Source organism: Takifugu flavidus, chromosome 17, assembly GCF_003711565.1.
Source record: "Takifugu flavidus isolate HTHZ2018 chromosome 17, ASM371156v2, whole genome shotgun sequence".
In the NCBI taxonomy this organism is placed as follows: Eukaryota; Metazoa; Chordata; class Actinopteri; order Tetraodontiformes; family Tetraodontidae; genus Takifugu; species Takifugu flavidus.
Genome location: NC_079536.1, coordinates 4,685,666 through 4,707,870, shown reverse-complemented (window position 1 = coordinate 4,707,870; position 22,205 = coordinate 4,685,666). Strand labels below are relative to the sequence as shown.

The window sequence follows — 22,205 nt, the reverse complement described above, 5'->3', positions numbered from 1 at the left end:
AAACAGTTTGTTTGCATCAGTGATTTCCTTTAAAGGGATACGGACCCAGTTCTCGGTCAACCGCAGCGTCGCAACAGGCGAACTGTGGGACATATGGAGCCTGGTTACAACCCGTACGAGTCTGGAATCAGACACTCAGACTTTGGGGTTTTAATGCGTTTTATTGCTCATTAATGAGGCGGTTGAAACGTGTCAACATGTCGTGTTAGACCCACCCTAAATCCAGAGTGGCTGCAGGGCTGATGCCAGAAATATTTTGCTGTAGTTTGAGTTTTATTTTAAAAAAATGAAGTGAAATATTTTAGATTCAATCCACCCTTTAATTACTTACCCAGTCCTCAGAGTGTGATGCAGACGCACGCTGCAGTCACGTTTGGCGCGTTTAACCTTGTCCAGGACAAACTTGACTGTAAAATACTTTCAGCCTATAGCAGTCTAACAAACTTTAACCCATAAAACGCGACACATTTAATCAGATATCTATTTTTTGTCTTATTTAAAATCCTATTTTCTGTCAGCCAATAGAAGTTACAAGTTTGACAAACATTTGAATGCCACAAAATGTAGAAACAAGTTATTTCGGTTATTTTTTCAGCAAATGTCTCCATATTTTCCTTAAATTAATCCACTATAATCTGATTATCTGAATGTATTGAACGGTGCCTAGAGTCGTAGTTGCCTTCCTCTTTGTTTTAAGGAAAATTATAAATATATGATACTCCTAATTTATGTCCACCTAGCATGCTTTTATAAACAATACTTCTTCCTAAAATTATATTTATTTTTTTCTTCAAGACACTAATCTTAACATACAACAACAATAATAATACTAATGATAATAATGATACAAATAATAATAGCAACAACAATGATATTAGTAATATTAATAACAGACATTGAAGGTGATAAAAATATAATTCTAGGGAATATCTGGAAACATGAACTGGATTTAAATGAGGTTTTTCCTCCGACAGACCAGGACTCTTTCCCTTTACGCAGCCGAGGATGGGCGTTGTGGACTGCGCTTGAGTCTGTACCACGTGGTCTGGTTTCAGCCATCCGATTGGTGCAAGGCACGTGTCTGGGAGGACGGTGGGAAAACGTCACTCGGGGGGCTCGTATTGAAAATAAGAACAAAACTCCAGAGTGAGAGTATTAGAGCATCAGTTTAGGAGCCTCTTTATTTACCCTTAGTTTAGTTTAGGCGTAGGCACGACTGGGCAACCTGACGCGGATAACATTAAACTGGACGGTGCGCAAATGGCACAGGTTTCAGCGCCCCGATATCAACTGTAACCCGATATTGGGGGGGTTTATTATGAAAACTATGCTTTTCTCCGAGGACGCTACCGCAAGGCTTTGCATGGTGTCCAAACCACCAAGTAAAATCTAAGTTTTTTATTTATTTATTTTACGCGTGCGGGTTTTTTTTTTTATTTTACATATTTTTTTAAATTTTATTTTGCGAGCGCAATCCCCGAAGTTCTTTACGATTTTTTGATCGACGCGGAGAGAGCGACAAAGGGGTTAAAGAGAGTAAAGCGGGTAAAGTAAATCAGTATGGAAGAAAATGATCACGGCAACAGAGACGTGGTGGAGCGGCAGGAGTCGGCGGACGAATCCAACAGAGCCATCCTCCCGCTTCTCCAGGCTCCGGGGAACCTGCAAATCCCTCACCGGGTCACCAATTTCTTCATCGACAACATCCTGCGGCCGGACTTCGGACGGAAAAAGGATGGGGGCACAAACCGCGACGAGAGTAGCCTGGCGTCGCGGGAGAGCCACAACAGTCCCGCAGCCCCGCAGACCGAGTCGGAGGGGAGCACAGTACCGGCGGAGGGGACCTCCACTCCGCACACGGTCACCGGGACTAAGAAGCCAGCTATAGCCGCCGAGGAGTCCCTGAAGCCCCGCAGGGAGAACGGAGACCAGTGCCTAAGCTCAGACTCAGACAGTTCCCAAGCCAGCTCGAACCCTTCCATGTCTCAGCCAATGCTGTGGCCAGCCTGGGTCTACTGCACCAGATACTCGGACAGGCCTTCTTCAGGTTGGTGGCACCGTGCATGCAAATCACTATACACCCATCGTACCTCGGTAACCTGAAATACCCCGTAACACTGACCCAGGATGCCTTGACCGACTTCTGCCGAGCTCAGAGCAGAGCGGAGACCAACGGCGCAGCGCCGATAGAAAACTTAACCAAATATAAACGCAATAATATTAGAAAAATGTTCATGGCAGGAAAAAACACGATTACACGAACACGCGTCTTGTTAGGATAGAGTGAATGGTAGATTACTAACACGCAAACACGCCATTGCGTTCCGAGGCCTCATCGATTGTATACTTATTAAATGCGCGTAATTTCTTCCAGTTTTCAGATTTTTGCACGCACTTTCTTGCACGCAGACCTTTGATAGGCGCCTCTTTCTGGGGCCATTACGCACAGTTTGATGGCTGTTATAAAATCTGCCCATATGGAGGCTTCTTGCACATTTCCTCGGGGTCGCGATATGACAATCGTGGGGGTCCTGTCGCCTAAAAGATCTCAGAGGGCATCGTCGCGCCGTGTGTTTAAACCTGCACCAGCCACATATTTTGGTTTAATTTTAGGGAAAACACGTGCATCAACCTCTCTGCCCAGCCTGATTTTTTTCCATGGTGTCCATCAAAAGTGCAGTACAGGTTGTTCTCATGCATTATGTAACGCCGTGGAGTGGGGTAGAGAACTACTACGAGTTGTAGAAGCGGTTGGAATATACACACGCGCACACGGGCTGCTTCATCAGTGTAAAAACGGTTTCATTATTTATCTTTGGCACTCCGTTGGGAGGGAGGGGTGGAGGTAGCGAACAACTCTGCAACAAACAGGCCTCCATCCAGATGGAAGATTAATGGCAGTGCGATGCGCGCTGCCCGGATTCTGCTCACGTTTGCCCACCGAGGAGCTTCTCTGGTGTCCCCACATGAGAGAAAATAAAGGGAAGCCAAGCGGCGGTTAGAAATTCAGGTGGTGTTTTGGATCGACTGCAAAACGGTGGCTTAAAACGTAGGAGTAGTGCTTCCTATAGATAGATCTCTGTCACAACAGCCCCTCTCTCTCTCGCTCTGTGTGTGTGTGTGTGTGTGTGTGTGTGTGTGTGTGTGTGTGTGTGTGTGTGTGTGTGTGTGTGTGTGTGTGTTAGCAAAGAGAGGGAGGGCACGGTTAGTTTTAAGTTTGTTTGTTAAAATGATCAGCTCTACTCTTTTTCATTTATTATTCACAATTTGCCAAAGGGGAATTTGGGGTTTAATCCTTTTTTTAAAATCACTAAATAGCTGTTTTTTATTGGCAAAGTATGTTCCAATGTATCCAGTTATTGTATGTGTTATTTTACTGTTAATCTGGGTTTACGCACGCGTAAAGTAGCGGATTGCAGTCGCTACGAACAGAACGGGAGTTTTAAAGAGGAACACATTTATTTTTGAGTATTTTTCACTTGCAACAATATTCCCGACCGCGTTTTGACAATGTGTGTCCGTGACCAATGTCCCCCTCCCTCCTATCACCCGCACTCCAGGGCCAAGATCCCGCAAACCAAAGAAGAAATCGACCAGCAAAGAGGACAAGCGACCACGGACGGCCTTCACAGCGGAGCAGCTGCAAAGACTCAAATCGGAGTTCCAGACAAATCGCTATCTGACCGAGCAGAGGCGGCAGAACCTGGCGCAGGAACTGGGCCTGAACGAGTCCCAGATCAAGATCTGGTTTCAGAACAAGCGGGCCAAAATCAAAAAGGCCACCGGCAACAAGAACAGTCTGGCCTTACACCTGATGGCGCAGGGACTGTACAATCACAGCACCGTCACGTCGAAAGACGAAAAATCAGACAGCGACTGATCTCCAGCGAAGAACGCCTCCTGACGAAAAAGAGCCTATAGTAATCCTATCCTAGAGTTTTCCTTTTTTCCCCACAGATATCACCGCAAAACCCCGCCTATGGGAATATTTAATGACACCACAGCAGAGAAATGTAGGTCTACCACAAAGTTCTATCAGTACACCGGGGCCCAGAACACGACTACAAATATTAAAATAACATAATTCAGTTGCAGTATAGGTCTATTTAACGGCATTATAGGTTCCTGTAGGAATATTATAGTGATTTTTCGTTATTTGGGAGGTTTTCCTGAGCCTATAATGCAATAATTTCAAATAAAAGGGCCAGAGTGGAGTATACCAGCATAAATTGTTTAAAAAATAGAAATATTTCTGCAATATCACGTCTATAAATGATGTTGTATAAAGGTATGTTTTCACTGTTTGTCGCCCCCCGAGAGCTACGAATGCCTCCACCCTTCCATTTTCTAACACAAACCTATGATTGTCATCCTTTTCCACTGGTATCTGGCACTTGATATCTGCCGGCGATATGAACAAACTGAAGTCCAAAGATGAAATCTATTTTTTGTTTTCTGCTGCAGCCAGGCTACTGTGAATTTAAATAAACGACAACACCATTTTTATTATTATTATTTCCGCGCTTTGTTGATTTCCTATTTTGATGTTGCAAAAATGGACGGAGGAAGAGGCGGTGTGCGTTATTGTCGAATCCAGCTGGACAGGTTCTGCATTTTGGATTATAAAAAGAAAGAAAAACACAAGACCAGTTTGTTGTAAGGACCGAGAGAGGCGGTGACTTTTCCCCCTCTAACCCACCAATTAAAAAAATAATAAAAAATGCTAAGCTAGGCCTTGCTCACCCATGATTGTTTCATAGCCTTTATATTACGCGCTTATTACCTTCTTTACAGTACATCAGTGCAGCTATTATAGGTTTTAAATAGCAATATGAATCATTTTTGTAGCTGAATGCATTAAAGGCTATAATGCTGCCTGTAAAGTCACAGAAACAACTCTGTAGCATAAGGACAATGATGACAACCATTTTACGCACTATAGTATCGAAGCAGGATACTGATGTTCTTGTTAAATCCTTCTCTATATACAATTTTATTACATATCCATATATCATAAAAAGGCAAATCCGTCAGTGACTGTATTAAATCTTATTGTTGTTGAAAGGACTTCATATGTGTATTTATATAGATTATATTGATTAAAAAACTATCCAATGACCAGTGTTGCTTTAGAGTAGATATCTGAGGTGTTTACACTGCTTGTTTTTTCTTGCAATAACTTCATTTTTTCCCCTGTTTTTGTGAATGGAAAATAGGTTTTCGGGGCCTTTTGCATGAAAGCTGCAATTTGTTTCCTCGGGCAAATAACTGTGTCTATAAACTTTGGTCCTTATCGAAGTATGATCGAGCTCTGTTTTTCGACTGTATCCATGCCAAATTGTGGGATTTTCTGCCTTTTTCAAAGTGTTTTTTCTTTGTTGTGTATCTGCAAAAAGTGTGTGTGAATTAAAATCCACCAAACAGAAACACACTTTGCCTTAAAGTTCACGTTAAGAACTTTCTATGAAACAGAACTGTGCCGAATCAGACGAGCAGTATGACTTCAAATGCAGACTATTCAAGTTTAATGCCTTTATGAAAACTGCTGGTACGACATTATGAATTTACTCATCAGCGTATATCTATCTATATATGAACATGTTTAAATGAGATGACAACACAGAGTTGTAGAATACGATGCTATTTTTTATTTTGAGTTGAAGTATTCTTTGGTATAAATGTACATAATTTGTATCATGTATTAATTGTGTAATTAACTTCCTCCTGAAACCTGCAAAAGAGTAAATAAACCCTGAAGATTATACATAAAAACAAGGTTGCGGGCTCTTTATTTACAGCAGAATGTTCATTTATTTCCTCAACCACTGCAGAAGAAGCACCAAATATGACCTCTGTGTTTCTTCTGCAGACACAAATTCGAAAATTGTCCAGTGCTGTCGAGTTGTTTATCACAATATTTTAAATAAATGAAGCCCAGATGTCAAATATTAACATGGAAACAATGTGCATTGCATGAAAATCCTCCCCATGCGAACACCCACTCCTGCAGGAGCACATTCACGGAGGATCAAATTCATGGGTTTTGAGATTAAACCATTTTTCAAAAAGCACCCCAAACATTATGCGAGGGAAAGCCTTGAACAATTCCCAGGCATGTTTCCTTAACAATGCCTTATCTGCATTTCCATACTTGCACCGCTAGTCTTTGAACGCCACGTCTAACGGCCGGTGACCAGCATTGACGTGGATAAGGCTGCTCTCTGCTCTGTCCTCGCGATGGTCGGACCTCTTCGCCGCTTCGGGAAGCAGCCTGCGCCTCTATCATGGGGCAGGGATTGGAGTTGAAAGAGGAGGGCGGGAGGGAAGGAGGGAGGGAGGGGGAGGGAGTCAGGGAGAGACGCTGGTGAGAGAGAGAGAGAGAGAGGGAGGGAGAGCGAGAGCAATGAAGGTCAAAGCTCGCCATGGCTGCAGGTGGCTGGTTCCCCCCTCCCACCCCTCAGTAACCCATTCTCCACACACAGCTCTTCTCACTCATCTCCCCCATGCATGCACATACACACACACCTTACTTTCTGTTTTTTACTTCCCCCCACACACACGCGCGCAGACACACACCCTCCTGTTTTGTTGCTGTGAACCTTCATCAGGAACCTTCATCTAACCAGCCGCTGCCTCAAGTTCACACAGGGACACCAGTACGTGAAGCGAGCTGCAAACACCTCTGGAACAAAGAGGACAGCCGCTCGTGAGGAGAGGGGTGAGGTTCAGGTGGCCGAGCGACCGGGAGTGGCCTCGGCTCTGACATCAGGAGTCATCTGAGGAGACCGAAGTGGATAAGAAATAAATGAAATGAAAAAAAAAATGGCTGGAATATCGCATCAGGTCGGTGACAAAAAGTGGAAACGAGCCCAAGATCCATCAGGAAAGTATCCTCTTAACACAAAAGAGCCTCATCCCGCGTTGACCTCTCCCTACAACCCTCCCCCTCCCCTACTGAGTCATTTACCCACAGTTTCTAAATGCTTCCTATGGCCAGAGTGGAATCTGCTCAGAGGTGCCCGGGCTTTGTGGCGGAAACATAATTAAAGTGGTGAAAGATGTAAAAGGTGAAGAATGGGGATGACATCAGGCCAATTTCACACTTGGCACTCGAATGGCTCGGTCCAAGCCAGGACTCTTGCCTCGCAACACAGATCAAAGGCCACTGTCATCGCACCAGCGCAGGAAAAAAAGAGGCAAAAGGACACCTAACTATGCTAATCCCCAGGACGAATATATTTTAATCTTGTTAGAATACAAGTTAATGCCGTGGCTCAGTGGCTGAACTTTTGGGCAAGAAAGAGAGGTGGACAGAATTACTTTTACCTTTTCTGCATGAGGTGACTCTGGATAAACAGCCGCAGTCGGAACAAACTTTCTTTGCGGACAAACTTATTATGGAGCTGAATACTGTCGGATGGTGCTCACAGGCCCCTGGAAAAGGCAACAGATTCCATTAAGAACAAATGGGGGGTGGCCTGTGTCACTGACCCCATCTGAAACCCCACTAGGGCACCTAACACGCAAAGGAAATGAGTATTTTGTGGACCGGGTTGTCCCGTCTCACATTGAGCCCTTCTTTCTCCAGAGCACCTTGGTAACCCTTGATCTCTCATGTATGGAGTCAGGGTGCTGGGGCCTGCAGAAGTTGACTGGGAGACAATAGCCAGCGGATGCTTTCCGGAGAAGTCACACCCAGGCAACTCTCATTTCACACACCGTGTTTGAGCGGCACTTTTCAATAAAGATTCTTTTTGTTCACTTGACCAAATTCAGGGGGAAAAGAAGGAAATCTCCAAGAACCGTTCTCCCACGATACTGCTACCGTTCCAGAAAGAACCTTTTCCCGCTGTGACGCGAATAAAACTGTTCATTTGCCTTGTATTTCTTCTTAAAAAGCTGTTTTAAACACGGTTTAAGTATCAATACTTGTGATCAGCAACTAAAACCAAACTAAAGCATTAGTTCTTCACTTTTGTTTCAGATTTATCCTCCTTTAATTGCATATTTTTCTAATATTGGAATATCCATTAGACTTTGTATGATTAATGTTGAGTGTTTTGTATTTCCAGCGAGTATTTTTGTCATTTAACTGATCTTATTTTTGTTACACTGCAATGTTGAAAGGTTTGTTTAAAAAAGTGCTTAAAAAATACAGGTTATAATTATTAATATGGCACATGAAGTGTTGAAACCATTAAATGCTTTCAGCTTGGACTTATTTATAACTTGTTTGTTCTTGTTCCCAACCTTTTAGGCATTTCACGAGTTTATAAAAATGAGCCAGACACATGGACAGAAAATGATAAAAGTACTCTGTAAATATTGTTTAGTGCTCAAACCCAAAAGCAGGAACTTCTTAAAGGCTGTTAAAGTTTGTGCTTTGCATGCAAAATTAAAAATCTCACTAAATACTCACACAGTAAAGGCTGATTCATAAAGGCAGTTTAAACAACCAACCTCAGAGCAGCTAGTACACAAAGAAATGTGCCATTGGTCCCGTATGGAGTCGAGAGTAAAGACACACTCAGATCTGCAGCAGTAACTCTGAATGCACTGAAACTTCCTATGTGAGCTAAAACAGGCGGGAAAAAGAAGCTTCCGCAGATGAAGAACTGTGAACGTGGGTGTGACTCTGTAAACCACGTCGAGCCTTCACAACAATCAGCTCCGTGCTCATTTGGAGACGGAAATGTGAGAACATGGTGGAAATGCACACAGATCCTGGACCTGCATAGGAGCTCCATCAGTTAGACAAATCAAGCTTCCAGCTTGTCTTCTTCCTTTGTTTTCTATACGCTGAATTAAGATGTACGGTGAACGGTCACGCCGTTTCAGGGTTTGGTTACCGAGCTGGTCTTGCTGGTCAGACAAGGTCAAGGATGCGTCTGACTCACCTCAGACCTCTGGCTCTCCCTCCGAGGAGCAGCCTGTCACTCACGCTGTGGTTACGCATCATAGCTGACAGAGGCGGAGAGTGAGAGCTCGACACTGCGGCGGCAACATCATCACTAAAACCATCCTGGGCTGACATCTTCCTCCTCCGCTGTGAAGGAAAATGGGAGAAAACAAACATTCACAACCAGAGAAACAATAAACTGTCACTCGGTGCGTGCGGGAAAGGGAATATCCAGATTTTTACCTTAAGATTCTTCACACTGCAGATGAATGAGGTGTTGTAGAGGTCTAAAACAGCTTCATTTTAAATGCTGCCGCCACATATTTAGCCTCTCAACATCACTGGAGCAGCAACAAATGGATTTAGTAAACGCCGACCGCAGCCTTTTGTTTGTCTGAATTATGAATAGCCACAGAAACGTTTAATTTCAGAATATTACATCCAAATTCAACCTAATGCAAAACATAGCATTTCCATCAGGGCTTTGGGACAGATGATTCCCTGCCAGGCTGAAAACGATATTTCTGGCATGTAAAATGGCAGCTCGCCAAGACCTGGGTCAAGAGTTTTAAAAATATTCCATTAAACTGTATCAAGAGGCCATATTAGCTACTACAAAAATGTATTTAGCGTGAATGCTATCAGTTTAGCTGCAGGGAAACATATATGGTTTGATCCTTCCTGAATTTCTGTGCAGAATACGCCAAAAGCTGTGGCAAACTGCTTATTTCCGGGGAACTGGCGAAGAAAAGGGGCGACCGCTGACCGATTTCAGCATCTACCTGTCCAGACGTCCTTACATTGGACACCATTCTCATTCTCTTGAACACACCAAAAATAATCTTTTTTTTTGGAGCCGGCAGCCCAGCTCCCGCTAGGTCGACCGTGCCTCGGCTCGCTGAGGTGGGCGTCCCTCCCTCCCTTCTTCGCTCATTTTGCTGCACGCTGCCATTTTAACTGTGCTTGAGTGGCAGGCGAGAGGGTGGGGTGGGCGGCGACGGCAGCCATGATGGTGGAATCGCTACACCTAGTCAGCCTCAACGCCAAGGTCAAACACTGGCCCCCGTTGCAGGCCAGCCCAGAACCTCGATTACCAGTGAAGAGCGCGTAAAGATGGCACAGGTTAATGAGAAATGAATCCCAGAATGTATGGTAGTGGCATCAGACCGCCTAAAACAGGACAGAACAACGGATAACAAGATTACTTACTGAGCACAGGAAAATTCAACGTCCCAAAAGCCTATCAGACCCTCGAGCAACAAAAACCCCGAGTAGTTAACTCCGTAGTCCATGGCGACCTTCCTCTTCCCACCATTATCTAAATAAACGTATAGATCTGCCAGTGAGTTCATATATGTGGCTCCTGAAAACCGGACTGGCCACTGTGGTCATAACCACGACCCCACCTCTGTACAGCCCCCACACACACCAAAACAGAAAAAAAAACTCTTCCTTGCCGGACCAGAGTGGCTCCTAACCAACTACGTTTGAGGTCGAAGTTCATGGCGTCCCCTTGGCAACACCGGGGTAACACGCAACAGTGTCTAGACAGGTCATGGTATCTCCCCAATGCCCAAAACAGCCCACCGCCCCCTGGCTCTTTCCGGAAGGAGGTGTCAGCGGCAGCCAAGTGCATGGTAAAAAGAGCAGGGTGGGGGTGGCCTTTGGCCCCCGCAAGGTCGGATCAGCACCTCCACCCTCCGATGATCAAAGACGAGGATCCTCCATGCCAGGGCCTTGGTCAAAGGGGGCAGGCTCGGGAGATGAACTCTGAGTGTTCTATAATCTAGATGTGTCCAGACCCAATTGTCTTCTTTCACAACCCAAAATGGACCCTTCCGGTGCCGCTGATTACATTAGGGAGGACAGCCTCTTTTCACAGAGGCGCCCGGACAAAAGAGGCGCTTCCGTGCCCCTCGCCATCTGGTCCCAAAATAACAGAAAAGGTCCCAGGAAAGGAAAAAAAAGAAGAACCCAGCCCAGCCAGCACAGAGCCATGAAAGAAAGGAGCAGTGTTTGAATAGATGGGATGGCTGAACAGATAAGCAAACATACAGTAAAGCCCCGCACGTTCACGCTGATTGGAAGCCAATCTAAATCAGCAAACAGGGCGGCGTGATGTGACGAGCAGGTCCGCAAACTGTTGATGGATTTAAGCGGATTGGAAATTCTGTCCCGCACCACTCGAGACATGTGGCGCACGGCTTATTTTTTTATTTTATTCCTGTCGCGTGAGCGTGCAAAGGGTTTTTGAAACATTCTATAAACCGATATTAAAGAATCGCTCATGCCTAAATATGCAAACATCGGGGAGGATCCGTCTCTGCTGCCCCCGTCACATCTCTTTTCTGTTACACTCCACTGTCATTTTTGATATGATCGATGCAGCTACAGCAGGGGGACGATTCATTTGTATTATTTCGTCTGCTGCTGCTTCCAAGAACCCTAAAGCGGACACATCGCTGCCCTCCTAAAATGAGATTCCGGACATTAGCATTTGCAATATTGCAGCATTGTGACGAGTTTATGAGTTTGGGCTCAATTTAAATCAGTCATACACAAGAATGTAGCATGAAGCTAGCCAACATTATTACAAAGATAGCATACGTAAAAAGTTTTGCAGAAGGAGCATGACTTTGCTCAGGTCACAGCGTCGTGGACCTTTAGGAGCGTCGATTAAATGCACGGCTATGCATGGTTTGTTTCTGTCGAGCGGTCCGCGAGGAAATTTGTCAAATAAACAACCTCATTAGTAGCAGAGGTGATCCTGCCCTTCATCCTAAATGGTTTTGTCAAGAGAAAGGTGAACGTGCAGAAGTGTGGATGAAGTGACGGCAGCCTGCACAGGACAATCAGCTTTGTCAAGCTAATGAATGGAAGCAATCCTGAATTCAGCTTCCTCGAGCTAAAGAAACAATTCAAGGAAGGGTTGTGGTTAAAAATATATTCATATGAATATTAAGAAGGAAATTAAAATCGGCCGCTCTGGCCACCGATTCTGAGAGGGAGGCTTGAACGAGCTGAGAGTATTTCTATTCAGCTTTGTTCAGATTTAAAGAAAAGGTAAAGGTATAAACAAAAAAGAGCTTCCTGCATTAACTGCAGACTTCTTATGGAATTCTAGATATTTATACAGGAGTGACAGGAAAAGGTGCAAAAGATAAAAAATGGTCTTTAAGTTCAACTTTCCCCCCTTTTGCTGTTTGTTTCTTCAATAAATCATCACACTGTGGATGAAATTACAGTTTTCTGTTTCAATTACTATTTAAATGCACTGAAATAAAGATGAAGCGTGTCAGGCTGAAAGATTTGCATCGAGGATGATAGAACAGCGCAGATAAATATCCTGAAAGCGTCTGACACCGCTGCTATGGTTCCTGACAGCTATATATGAGGAGAAATTACCACAGCCTGCGTTTAAAAAAAAAGTTCTTCAAACATGACAACGAGCTCTTTTTATCCCTGCTGTGATTCAGCGAGGAGTTAGCATCTGATGTTTTCATCTGTCGTCTCTACAAGAAGTTGTAATTTGAAGAAAAAATGTAGGGAGAAGAAACAGCCGCGGAAGTGCTGGTAAAACAGAAACAAACAGAAACACCAGTTTGACACTTAAATAGTGTTGACTTGCAGATGTGTGTTGACTTTGCTGGTGAAGGTGGGGCCAGATATGAGGCCGTGCAGCAAATCCATAAAATTAGCCTGGGAAGCCAAATCTCAAAGCATCACCTGCAGATAAGACACATCCGAGGCCAAAGTTGGGTTGAAAGATCATTTACAGACAATATTCATCACAGAACTGTTCTTGCAAGCGTTCATGCACAGTAACAAAATGAAATAAAGCAGTTTTTATAGAATCCATGACTGGCAATGTAGCAATTAATGCTGCCTCAAAATCTAATTTTGCCATTGAAACCTCCAGTAACTAATGAATAAAAACAATCACACACTGGAAATTCTAGTTTAACACTAACATAGGTGTTATAAACATTAATGTTATATAATATAACATCAACGTCTAAACCACGACACTTTTTATATCGCCCAGCTCCACTCAATATGTCACTTTTTGTATGAAAAATGTCTAAAAATCCCATGCAATCTGGCATAAACCTCAAAGAATGGCAGCTACCTGGCCAGCTAGCCTGCTTAAAGTTGTTTAAAACTTATTTCACGGGTTGTTTTTCTTTGCGATTATTGAATTCCACCAGATTTTTGGGGTGTTGTTGGAGAAAACTACATTGCAGATACCGGATGCGCTCACTTGCTCGCTTCCTAGCATCCCGACATGCTAAACATTAGAAACGCTCACTTTCAAACAGAAGCCTCAGAAAACAGGAAACTGTTTTATATTCATGTATGACTCCCCCCCCCCCCCCCCCACCCCTTCCGTTTTGAAGCAGGTAGTGTGGAGGGAAAAACACTGGCAGAGCAGCGATGATCACAGCCAGGACTGAAGCTAACTCCTCATACATCCATGCATTATGATGTCCCTGCACTGCTAAATATCTGCTCCCGCAAATATTTTATTCACAACATATATTTTTAAAATGCAACAAAACAAAGCTCCCGACAGAAGGTCAGTCCAGAATCCGGGACTTATTGATGAACGACACCGTTTCCAGACCGTTCCAAACTTTCACAATAAAATTAGCCATTTGGAAGCGAGCTCTCAGTCCTCCACATCATTAGCTTCAAGAGCGTCTTCAATGTAAATAGAATCAGTCTAAGAGCAGCAGCGGCAGCTTATGATCCATTGTTGGTGCATCTGCTGGGGTTTCCGTGGAAGTGGCAGACACCAGATCCGCGTTGCCGCTGTGGAATGAGTGAAGTGAACGTGACAAACTGCACAGAGGGCAGGTGGTGCCACTCAAGTGAAGTACACAAGAGGAGGCCCAATCTGTATTTTGCGGCTCTGTAATTAGCTCTTTTCCTATAGCGCTCTCTAAATTATGACATCAGGCCTTACGCGTTCCTCATTATTCACTGCAGAAAACAGGCTGGAAATAGCTCCCAATCCTACTGAGACCTGGGAGCTGTGTTCAAGGGAGGGACGAGTCGCTGTGTGGAACCAACGAGAACCAACGCGACACCTGGTATTTTCCCAGTAAACTGGGCTGTTGCACACTGCTGAGCACGACGGCGAGGTCTTTAATTGTGGATGCGGTTTGTCCACGTGAAGTTGACGCGCCTGTGAAATACAAGTGGAGCTTTAAGAGTGGTTCTATGTGTTGATTTACTCGGCGTTTTTCTGTAAGATAGCCTCAAATGGCAGAAATGTGAGGAACAACTGATGCAACACTTTTATGAATTAACTTAACACAACTTAAAAGGCTCGTGTTTGTGCAAATCCCCGAGCTCACTCTCTGACTCTTCATCTTCTTCTTATGTCACGTTATTCCATCACTCATTCCCCGGAAAAAAGGTGGAACGGGTGTGTCGATAAAGCCAATAGGAATGGAAACAACTGATTTTAAAGTCTTCCCAGTGGGGAGAACATCACAACAGCTGTCATATTATTTGCTTACAGGGACTTTGGCCCCTGACTTAAAGTCAGTGCAAACTCTTTCAAGAGGGTAATTAGTTGGAGGCGGTAATCAGTGAGCGATGGAGATAAAAGGACTCAAAGGAAAACAGGCAGAAATGAGGTGGGACCGTTCACGCTGCCGTCGGATTCCAAAGGTCAGGTGCTAAGTCCTGTTAAGAGCCTCAAAGGGCACATTCTGGAGGCCGAGCGCTCGAGTGGCTGTTTGGGAACGCCGGGCAGATTTTAAGCACACAAACATGAAAAATATCAATTTCACATTCGGTTTAACGCTTTCACACTCGGCGTCACTTACACCCGGAGAGGAGGGCCGCGGAAGACAAAACACAGCTCCTGGATAAGGATCATGTTAATGCCTATCAATTAGGATCAAAAAGGGATTAACTGGCATGGGTGCGGCGGTGGGACGGGGGTCTGCGCAAAGTCACTGAATACCCGGGGTCGCACCCCCGACTTCATTAGGCCTGACCTTTCCCCGCCATTGTGTGATGGGGAAGAGACCCGGCGGTCTGCATTTCCCCCTTTTACCCACCTCAAAAGGCTTATGGGAAGTCAAATATGAGAAGCTGCCAGAGATCAGTAAAATATGAAATATTCAATCTCAAAGTCCAGGGAGACTTATTAGGTTACCCCAACTTGGTACAGGTGGGTATTTACTCCCCCCCCCCCTCCTTCTCGCCCCAAATGAACTCATTCTTTTTCTGCCTTTGAGAGAAAAGTCGGGGTAACTAATTAGTCGTGTCGCAGCCTCCCCACACTTGACGAGCTCAAACTTTGGCTGACTTAATTCGCCAAAGGTCAAGTGGTGGAGCTGGAGCAGGTATTCCAGGTGAGTTAGAATGAGCCCCAATTAAGGAAAAATGCAAACACACCCTTGAGTCTCGTAGATCCGACTTGGAAGGAAACTTTTGGGAAAGCTTGTGAAAATGAGGAATTTTAATGCCACGTTGTTTTCACCTGGCAACGCTATTTCATTTGACTTTTCCTGCTACAGGTTGGGACTTTGCTGCGCTAATTTGCAACTCTTGACTCACCTAAGAGTGACTATTTGACAAAAAATGGGGGGAAAGAGACAAAAGGAAACTCTGGAGGGAGTCTTTGGACAACACAGCATTAAGATTTGGTGATTTTAGTGTAGATGCAGGCCCCACTCCGGTCTCCCTGAAACGTGCAGAGTGGTAAAATGCTAACTTTCAACCATTTTGGCTGCAGGGTTGAGAGGTGATACTTTAGAGAGCACGGTGTCAGACCGCTGTGGAAGTCAGAGCATCGCCTCGTCCTCCCAGAAAGTTATTTGTTTGAGGCGTGCAGCCTCAAACAGGGTTAATCTGCACCAGGCAGGGCTGCAGCCCTCTCTGGACTGTTTAAAAAGCCAGACCAGTGAGCTGGAATACAAGAGGACTGCTGGAAGATGTTGGAGTTGCACAGCTGAGCAACGTGCACGTGCAAGAAAACAAACATATTCTTTGACATTAACAGCTGTTTACTTACCTGCACAACGGGCATGTAATCAAAGTTTCACCATCAATATTATCACCAAAATCAGAGGAAAGATCAATTTCATAGCTCAGGAATAGTTCCAATATCATTTGCACATTCTGATTACCATATTATGCTAATACCAGGTGAACAAAAGCACAGTCAAATAGAAATTACCAACAGAACCACTGAGTCTAAACAACAAGAACCAAAATTGTTTGTGATGAACTGATGTGAAAAGCTACTCATTACAATCAGAAAACGTTTTTATCATGACTGGAAACAACTAGTGGAATTCACTTAGCATCTACGAACGCCACTAAATATGTGCAAAGAAGAAAAACAATGCGTTTTAATTCCTTCCTCTAGCGGCTAATGAACCAACAACAAAGCACGACAACAAAAACAGGAAAATGCATCTCTTGCTGCCAGTCTGAGGGCAAAAGAACTGAGGAGCAGCTAAATTTGTCAGTGAGTGTTGTGGCTTTGGAACTCAGACTCAGTGGATAAAAACAAATAATGAAGAGGTCAGAGGTCACCTACAGCCTCCAATCATATGGATTCTAAAAACCCAACCTGAATTCTTTAAAACGATAATCTACAAATAACAAATCGAAGGCTAAAAAAATATTTAATGCAGCGTCGTTTGTGCTCCGTGTCATTTAAACGATCCGCAAAATACACAAAAATCAAGAGAGAAATATCTCGGTAATATATTTACATTTAAGGACCTAAATAAATATAAACAACGTTGGCCCCAAAGCAACTTTGGCGTTCACGCAAATGCAACTCCAAATAATAATAGCTGCAAAGACATTTTGTGTCATAAATTGCTAAATATAAACTGGTAAATAATGCTGGTTAAACTCGCTTCACTTTTTTTGTGAAATTTAAAAAGTGACGCGGCGGTTAAAAAATTTCAAATGCAATCAAATCAGAAGACATCGCAAAATAAAATTGATAATTGCTTTATTGGAGCACAGGGCGTGCTAATTTAATGCTTGTGTTTAACCTGCTCATATTGTTTTAGCAATTAAAAATATTTTTAAAAAAAACAGAAACAATGTCGCTCACGTCGATTTCATAAAATAATATAAAAATCAAAGTACGCAATTAAATATAATCGAGCAATAAACCTTAATGATACAACCACAAATTCAAATAATCATCTAGCATTTAACAGTACGGTAAATAATTATATTTGTCACAATAGTGGAAATGTTAAAAACGTTGACAAAAGTTTAAAGAATCATACGGAAATAAAATGCGTATAAATTCTGCTAAATTCTGCGAAAATAAAAACCAAACACGCGCAAATCTTTTTCAAATTTGAAATCGGCGGTGAGTGTTTTCCCAAAAGAAAAAAGAAAAGCTGCAACACAGTTGCTGGTGCACCATCAGATTTCATTTTGTGGAAGCTTCTGTGGAAATTCTCTCATGTGCCACTGCCTAAACCTAAAATGGACGCTGCTGGCCTGGAGTTATCGATAGCTAGGACAAGCTAAGGATCACAGCTGTGCAGCGGTGCTCTGAGAGGGGAACTGGGAAACGGATCCATGTCTGGAAAGTTGCCAGGAGGCGTCTGAACAAACCAGTGAAAGGCTTGATTTAAAATAAGCCACACCAGTGTCAAAGGAAACTGCGTCATTACAGGCTGGGAGGGGGGGGGGGGGGCAGCCCAGTGCTGTGGGAGACAATGGCAGGTGCTGCTGTTCTACACAACAAATGACGATGCTCTCCGTGTGCACAAAAATAACTGGAAAAAACATCTTTCCTGCACGGCTGGGGCAGAGTTACAAGCGCAAACGAAAGCCTGTTTGGTCCTGACATCGTGGTGATGTTGGACCTCGTGACCGTGGTGAGGGTGGAGACAGGCAGCCAATGGGGGAGCAGCAGTCTGATCCTCTCCTTGCATCAGCATTTCCAAGATAAAACCCACAAGATCCATATCAGTGGTGAGTTTGTCACGAATTTGGGCTCATAAAGGCAGATTTTCCACAGACGACTGAATGATTTGATTAGTCCTTCCATAACGTCATCAGGAACCAAAGCTGAACCAGTAAACACTGGCCCGCAGCCCCCTCGGGCCGGCCCATCCAGTCCCAGCAGCACCTTAAAGCATTCCTGGGATATCTGGCCTCCACTTTCAACTTGCCTCCGTGTGTTTTAATGAACAGGTCAACACAGATCTTACCATTTGGGTGGACACGCTCCAGTGTCAGACACGACGGCGTGACGGGCGGCGAAGAAGCAGATCTGCTGTGACAGAGCAGAGGAAATAATAAACAAGGGTTCCAAAGGGTTAAAACAGACGCAATTCCCCTGATAATTTTAAAGACATTTCTAGGATCACTTTAAATGTTTTAAATAAATCAAAAATCAAAGCAGCATTTGTTCAAAATTAGCATTATCCATTCAGTTTGTTTTTTAATGATCCTCATAAATAGCATTTAAATTGAATTTAACTGCAAATTGTACACTGAACGCCCCACGCTTGATGGGACTCATGTCATGTTGTTGCCTTTTAGGAGCTGCAAATGCAACAAACAGGCCTGCAGAACAAATGCTGCAACACGTTTCACAGCATTTCCAAATAAGAAACATCACCAGCAGCTGCCTGGAAGCAGACAAGTATGCAGTAATGAAGAGATCTGTCCAGGCTGGTCACTGATATGGCCCACAGATAAACATCACACACTCGCTCAGTGAAGGCAACACGCAGCGTCAGACTGGTGCTCACAGCACTTTAAACTGCACGAGTTTATCCTCCCGGACTGGCAACATCGACACACGTGCTCCTACGCTTTTTATGGCTTCTTAAAGCACTAAAATAAGTAGTTAAATCCACTAAACGGCGTGCTGAAATATCAGGTTTATCTATCGCTGCATGATTGAAATACAGTAATTTATTACTGCGGCCATAAAAGCAACAGATAAATGATATAAAGTCACCTTTATTCACCTGATAGTCACCTAATATTTAAAAAAAACTGTGAAACATTTTTATTTTGGCTTGCAGGACGCTGCAGTTGCCTCATCTGGCACACACGAAACAGACAAAACGGCTCATCCGGGCCTCCCAAAAACAGGCAGATCGTTCCAGAAACAGCCAGACACGTAGGTTTTCACGACAACACAACACCAACGGGTAACAACGGAGCAACGCCACAGAGGTGAAGGCATTAGTGTAACATTCATCCCTCCGTGACACACAACATATACGGTGCTGTGTCCGGGTCACTGTGGATGCATCACCATGCTTCCAATGTGTCTCCTGCCTCCTCACATTGATTCATATGCACCATGGGTACCAACAACAACGCTACAGCCGCCATCTTGCCCCAAAAACGGCTGGGAGGAGGGACGCCCCCCCCCCCCCCTTCTGCAGTCATATGACTGAACCGTCTGCAGACAACTGCAGTGACCGAGCAAAAGCGTCTAGACGAGTCTGAGCCAGCAGCGGTGGTGTGAATGCACGCGCACGAGCCCGCCACATTGATTTTGGGCGGATCGATTTGGGTTCAGACTCTTTTCATTTAGGCACAAATGAGATGGCGAAGCTCATCGATCTGGGTAGGAAATTGTACTTTAATTAACATCTTCGAAAGAAGAGGCATGGAGGCTTGTTTCAGCTGGGAAATGATGAAACATTTCAAAATATACATCTAAAGGCAGAATTCAATGGGATTAATGTGGAATTAAGCCTTAAATGTCTGTCCGAAAGGTTTCTTATGAAGAGAAACTAATAAAACTGTTGCACTGCTGTTGTTTCAGGCAAGAAATGAAACTATTCAACTGTCTGGGTGATTTCTGTGCACAAAACCAACCTTTCTGGTGCACTTCTGGATGGTGCATTCCTCTTTATCTTCAGGGCGGCTGGATAAAAACCTGCAGAAAGAATAGCAGCACAATAAACAGGAGAAAAACAATATGAAACATTACATATTACCTCCTTTCTGGGTCACACAGGTGAGTTTGGAATGCAGTAATTACGGTTTTGCAGCTTGTAATTACACCGTAATTGAAAGAAATAGGTCATACTGTGAAGGGAAATGACCACGTGACGCCAGCGTTCGCTGCTACGTAACAGGTAGCTTGCGCGCACGTGGGGTTAATCAACAACGTCACGTCAGCAAAGGTGCGTCACCTGCGCATTCTTCTGAAGTCGCGTTAAGGAGGTCAAACCTTCAAAACAATGCGGTTCACTTCGCGACACGAAACACGTTTTCACGTCGCACGCAGCTGGATGCAGAGTAATCTGAATTATGCGCGAGGACATCAAATTAAAAAATATATTTTAAAAAAAAAGCCGCGCGGCGTTCGGAAACACGCATTTTATTCGGGTAATATGCATGACTGCAAAAAACAGACGCAACTTAAACTCCAGCGTTTGTCTTACCTGCCTGCGCATTCAGAGCTGTTAGACTGCAGAAGGGAAAACTTTCACGGCGTTTATCTCAAAGATATTTGTTTTGGCTGGACGTAGGAAGCGGCGGACGTAGGCGTTGGACGCAGGCGGCATTTTCTTTTCTGTTTTTTTAAGTCCCAATTTTCGTCCGTGCAGCTAAATGCCGCGAAGAGGTGTAAAAACTCCATCTCCTATTTTATCAATTTCAGACAGACTCCAGACAGTGGGTGACGTGCCTGCCTGCCCCGCGCGTGCACGTCGAATGGCGCGGGAAGCGGCGGCAACACCTCCTGAGTGACGGGGCCGCCAGCCAATAGCGACTATGACTTGAGTCCGACAGCCAATCAGAGGAAGCGATGAGCATGGAGACCCGCCCCCTCCTCACCCTCTGTTGACAGTGCACTGAATTAAAGAAGAGTCTGAGATAAGCAGTTTATTTCTCTGAAATGTGGGTCACTGACTGGAGCCTGTTCAGTCTGATATTCCTTTCAATCAGAATATGAACAATTATTATTTCCCAAACACTAATTATCATTATTAACACAGGTCTGTAGGCTTATTGTTTCAGACTGTAGATAGATAGATAGATAGATAGATAGATAGATAGATAGATAGATAGATAGATAGATAGATAGATAGATAGATAGATAGATAGATAGATAGATAGAGAGCAAATACTCTCATACAAAACAACTTCCATGTTCGTTTTGTATTTTTGACAAAAGAAAAAAACACAAGGCCTGCAGACGAGGTTGTCGTAAAGAACCTCTGTCTGGGAAAGAAAATAACAGGTCTTGTCTCCTTCGCCTTTACACCCTTTTAATTTGCATTGTTATGGAAAACCGCTGGATTTGGATAGGGCACTGAATCCTTGAGTTCACTATAATGGAGTGTGACAGCTCCCCTTTTCACATCTATTTGGAAGTAAAATCAAAAATTCCTGGGAAAGTGAATCCAGGCAGCATAGAAATATCTTTCACAACTTTGGAAACAGTTGTTAAGTGTGAATATTTAATCAGATGGGACATGCACAGATCTGAATTGCACCTGCAGGCAGAATAATTGGAGAAGGGATACATTTTTTGAGAGCCATATTTTAGAAAAATCTACAACCCAATCAAGACAGCTGTTGTGGTTTCCATTTTTACCAACCACACCAAATAAAAGGAAGTTGGTATGACTGCAGTTCATATTAGAGATGTGGAAACCATTTGCAGTCTCAACATCGCCATCATTCTCTCTCTCTTTCTATCGGAAAGCTCCTTTACTCTTTGTCAAATTAAAAATCCAAGCACTGATCCCCTCCATTGCTCTGGCTTTGAGACATTGACCTTGTGATGGTACAAAATGGCTTGTTCCTCACTGCAGGACCCCATAATGAGCCAACACAATGAAGCTTCACTTCACTGCTCACCTCTCTTTGGTGTCCCTTCAGATCTTTGTCCGTAATTGTCAGCCCAGGAGGACGCTGGCTGCTAGAATTCTGCCATCAGGCAGCGATGACTCCCAGAGTTTAAAGTGTGGATCGGAATTCAACATTAGCCTTCACACTGCAGAGTGAACAGCAATATTCTATTTAGTCAAAAGGACTTTAAGAATACCACATTATCCATACATTTGCCTTCCTCATGGTCTAATACAACAAAAACACTAGTTCTCCGAACAACAGCAACAACAATACTACTACTACTACTACTAATAATTATAATATACTACTACTACTATAATAATAATAATAATATAATAATAATAATAATATAATAATAATAATAATAATAATTATTATTATTATAATATACTACTACTACTACTACTACTACTACTAATAATAATAATAATAATAATAATAATAATAATAATAATAATAATAATAATAA

General features: G+C 43.6%; 1 protein-coding gene and 1 long non-coding RNA gene across 9 annotated transcripts; one reads left to right on the top strand and one right to left on the bottom strand.

Moving 5' to 3' along the window:
* Nucleotides 1-827: 827 nt before the first annotated feature.
* en2a (engrailed homeobox 2a) lies at nt 828-5,775 on the top strand. Its single transcript, XM_057012429.1, has 2 exons — nt 828-2,047; nt 3,561-5,775. Exons 1-2 carry the CDS (start codon nt 1,561-1,563, stop codon nt 3,878-3,880), a joined length of 807 nt encoding a protein of 268 aa, XP_056868409.1. The 5' UTR covers nt 828-1,560; the 3' UTR covers nt 3,881-5,775.
* Nucleotides 5,626-20,609, bottom strand: LOC130513616 (uncharacterized). 8 transcript variants are annotated; one of them, XR_008946779.1, is made up of 6 exons: nt 20,320-20,607; nt 19,748-19,808; nt 18,115-18,179; nt 8,850-9,046; nt 7,327-7,434; nt 5,626-6,776 (listed from the first exon to the last, which is right to left on the bottom strand). It is a non-coding gene; the product is annotated as an uncharacterized LOC130513616 (long non-coding RNA). The 8 variants fall into 8 exon arrangements; XR_008946778.1 differs by having other exon boundaries at nt 8,898-9,046; nt 20,320-20,606; XR_008946774.1 differs by having other exon boundaries at nt 5,626-6,361; nt 6,577-9,046; nt 20,320-20,609.
* Nucleotides 20,610-22,205: the final 1,596 nt, after the last annotated feature.

Excerpts from the sequence above, each read along its gene's own strand:
- en2a (XM_057012429.1), top strand. The coding sequence starts at position 1,561 with ATGGAAGAAAATGATCACGGCAACAGAGACGTGGTGGAGCGGCAGGAG. Across the intron at positions 2,048-3,560 it reads CTCGGACAGGCCTTCTTCAG|GGCCAAGATCCCGCAAACCA; the intron begins GTTGGTGGCACC and ends CCCGCACTCCAG.